General features: G+C 50.0%; 1 protein-coding gene across 1 annotated transcript in view; it reads left to right on the top strand.

The window, feature by feature from the left end:
- The first annotated feature begins 271 nt into the window (after nucleotides 1-271).
- LOC147466809 (uncharacterized) overlaps nucleotides 272-2500 on the top strand; it is a 9430-nt gene continuing 7201 nt past the window's right edge. Inside the window, exon 1 of the mRNA XM_086534441.1 lies at nucleotides 272-960. Within this exon, the coding sequence (XP_086390567.1) occupies nucleotides 272-960 (689 nt within the window). The remainder of the gene's footprint in view (nucleotides 961-2500) is intronic.

Below are 2500 nucleotides of genomic sequence, written 5' to 3'. Positions count from 1 at the left end.
GATATTTAACTGGTAAACCTTACCATACTAAACAATCGCCATTTCATACTCACTTATCATACTTGGAGGCATCGACTCGAAGAACCTATAGAAATAAAGCTCGCACCCAATGCTTCATGCCTTAGACAACGTGGCATTAGTTTCAGATGTCTTGGAGCGATTCATGGTAATTCATGGTCCTCATGTCAGAGTGGGCCATGATGGAGGCTGGAGGGCCCAATGGGCCCCCCAGGCGGTCCCCTAGGCGGACTCCAGGTGGACCCCCAGGTCCATGCGTCATTTACAACCGCCAGTCGTATTTGTACCCGTCTACATGATTGGAACGGCAGTTGGCCCGTGCGATGAGGGACAAGGAGATGGTGGAAATGGAGGTGATGGAGGTGATCAAGGAGATGGAGGCAATGGAGGCGATCAAGGAGATGGAGGCGATGGAGGAGATGGAGACGATAAAGGAGATGGAGGCAATGGAGGCGATGGAGGAGATGGAGACGATCAAGGAGATGGAGGCGATCAAGGAGATGGAGGCAATGGAGGCGATCAAGGAGATGGAGGCGATCAAGGAGATGGAGGAGATGGAGGAGATGGAGGAGATGGAGGAGATGGAGGCGATCAAGGAGATGGAGGCGATCAAGGAGATGGAGGCGATCAAGGAGATGGAGGCGATCAAGGAGATGGAGGCGATCATGGAGATGGAGGCGATGGAGGAGATGGAGGCGATCAAGGAGATGGAGGAGATGGAGGAGATGGAGGCGATGGAGGAGATGGAGGAGATGGAGGCGATCAAGGAGATGGAGGCGATAAAGGAGATGGAGGAGATGGAGGCGATGAAGGAGATGGAGGCGATGAAGGAGATGGAGGCGATAAAGGAGATGGAGGAGATGGAGGCGATGGAGGAGATGGCAGCGGAAGTAAAGGAAGTGGTGGTAATAGTGGAAGCGGTGGAAGTGGAAATGAAGGAAGGCGGTTTGGAACGCAGGGGAAGTGAAGGAAGCGGTTGGAAGTGGAAAGAAGGAAGCGGATAGTGGAGGAATAGTGGAGCGGAAGTGGAAGCGCTGAAATAGTGGGATGCGGAAGTGAAGGAGGACGCTCTGGGTCATAATGCGAAGTGGGAAAAAATGAAGAAAGAGGATGTGGAGGAAATAGTGGAAGCGGAAGTGGAGGAAATAGTGGGAAGCGGAAGAAGTGAAGGAAGCGTGTGGAAGCGGAAGGAAGTGGGAGGGTTAATAGTGGAAGCGGAGAGTGGAGGAAATAGTGGGAAGCGGAAGTGGAGGAAATAGTTGGAAGCGGAAGTGAAGGAAGCGGTGGAAAGGGGATGTGAAGAAGCGGGAAGTGGAAGGGAAATAGTGGTAAGCGGAAGTGGGAGGAAAATAGTGGAAGCGGAAGTGAAGGAAGGCGGAAGTGAGGAAATAGTGAAGCGGAAGTGAAGGAAAGCGGTGTGGAAGCGGAGTGAAGGGAAGCGGAAAGTGGAGGAAATAGTGGACGTGGAAGTGAAGGAAGCGGTGGAATGGAATCGAAGTGAAGGAAGCGGGGATCAAGCGGAAGTGAAGGAGCGGAAAAGTGGAGGAAATAGTGGTAGCGGGAGGTGAAGGAAGCGGTGGAAGCGGAAGTGAAGGAAGCGAAGTGGAGGGATATAGTGGACGCGGAAAAGTGAAGGAAGCGGTGAAGCGGAATGTGAAGGAAGCAGGAAGTGGGGAAATAGTGAAAGCGTAACACGATCTGGGACAAGAGGAACATGCGATCGGATCCACGAGTCCGAGCAAAAGGCGTGTCCGAAACAGTAACAGGCGAAGGTAGACATGTGGTGACGACGCGAAGTGCGAGACATGTACTGAGAGCGAGAGAGGACAGCTTGCGCGCGCGCAGTGTGGGCAGAGTGTGAGAGATAGAGTGCGTGTGTGAGACAGTGCGTACAACAATGTACAATGTACGGCTGAGACACGACCGTGATATGTCGAGTGAGAGTGACTTCACAGAGTTACATACTTAAAGTTCTTCAAGGAGACAGGATACTGGTATAGTGCAACTTCGTGGGCTGACTCAAAGTACTTTGTTGTTCTCTCGTTATTGACGTGTTTCTTCCCTTTATCATATGTATAGGTGAGAGTTATAGTAAAGAAAACACGCAGAGAGAGCATCGCTGGCTACCGACTATAGAGAAAACGAAAGGGATAGAATAGGAAGAGGAATAAAGGAATGGATATAAGGTTTGGTCTTTGTCTGGGCGACTATGGAAGTCTGTTTACCTTGCATTAGTACTTGACTCTTCATGATAACCGCGTCTAATTAGGTAGTCACAACTATAAATGACAGACTGATACAGAAGGAAGTTTAAAGTGGCGTCAACAGGTACACAGAGAGTACATCGACATTCTCGTCACACTATAGCAGGGTGTAAGCACGCGTGATGTACTTAGAAAAGACTGCAAACAACAGAGATACAAAAGAATATCTAGGAAGATTACACATTCTTTTAAGGTATTGTCTTGGTCTCTTATTCTAG

The sequence above is a fragment of the Penaeus japonicus genome, unplaced genomic scaffold, assembly GCF_977035675.1.
Source record: "Penaeus japonicus unplaced genomic scaffold, GWHDUDI00000001_assembly GWHDUDI00000041, whole genome shotgun sequence".
NCBI classification, from domain to species: domain Eukaryota; kingdom Metazoa; phylum Arthropoda; class Malacostraca; order Decapoda; family Penaeidae; genus Penaeus; species Penaeus japonicus.
Note: the sequence above shows the minus strand (reverse complement) of the source record. Positions and strands in the feature narration are given on the sequence as shown.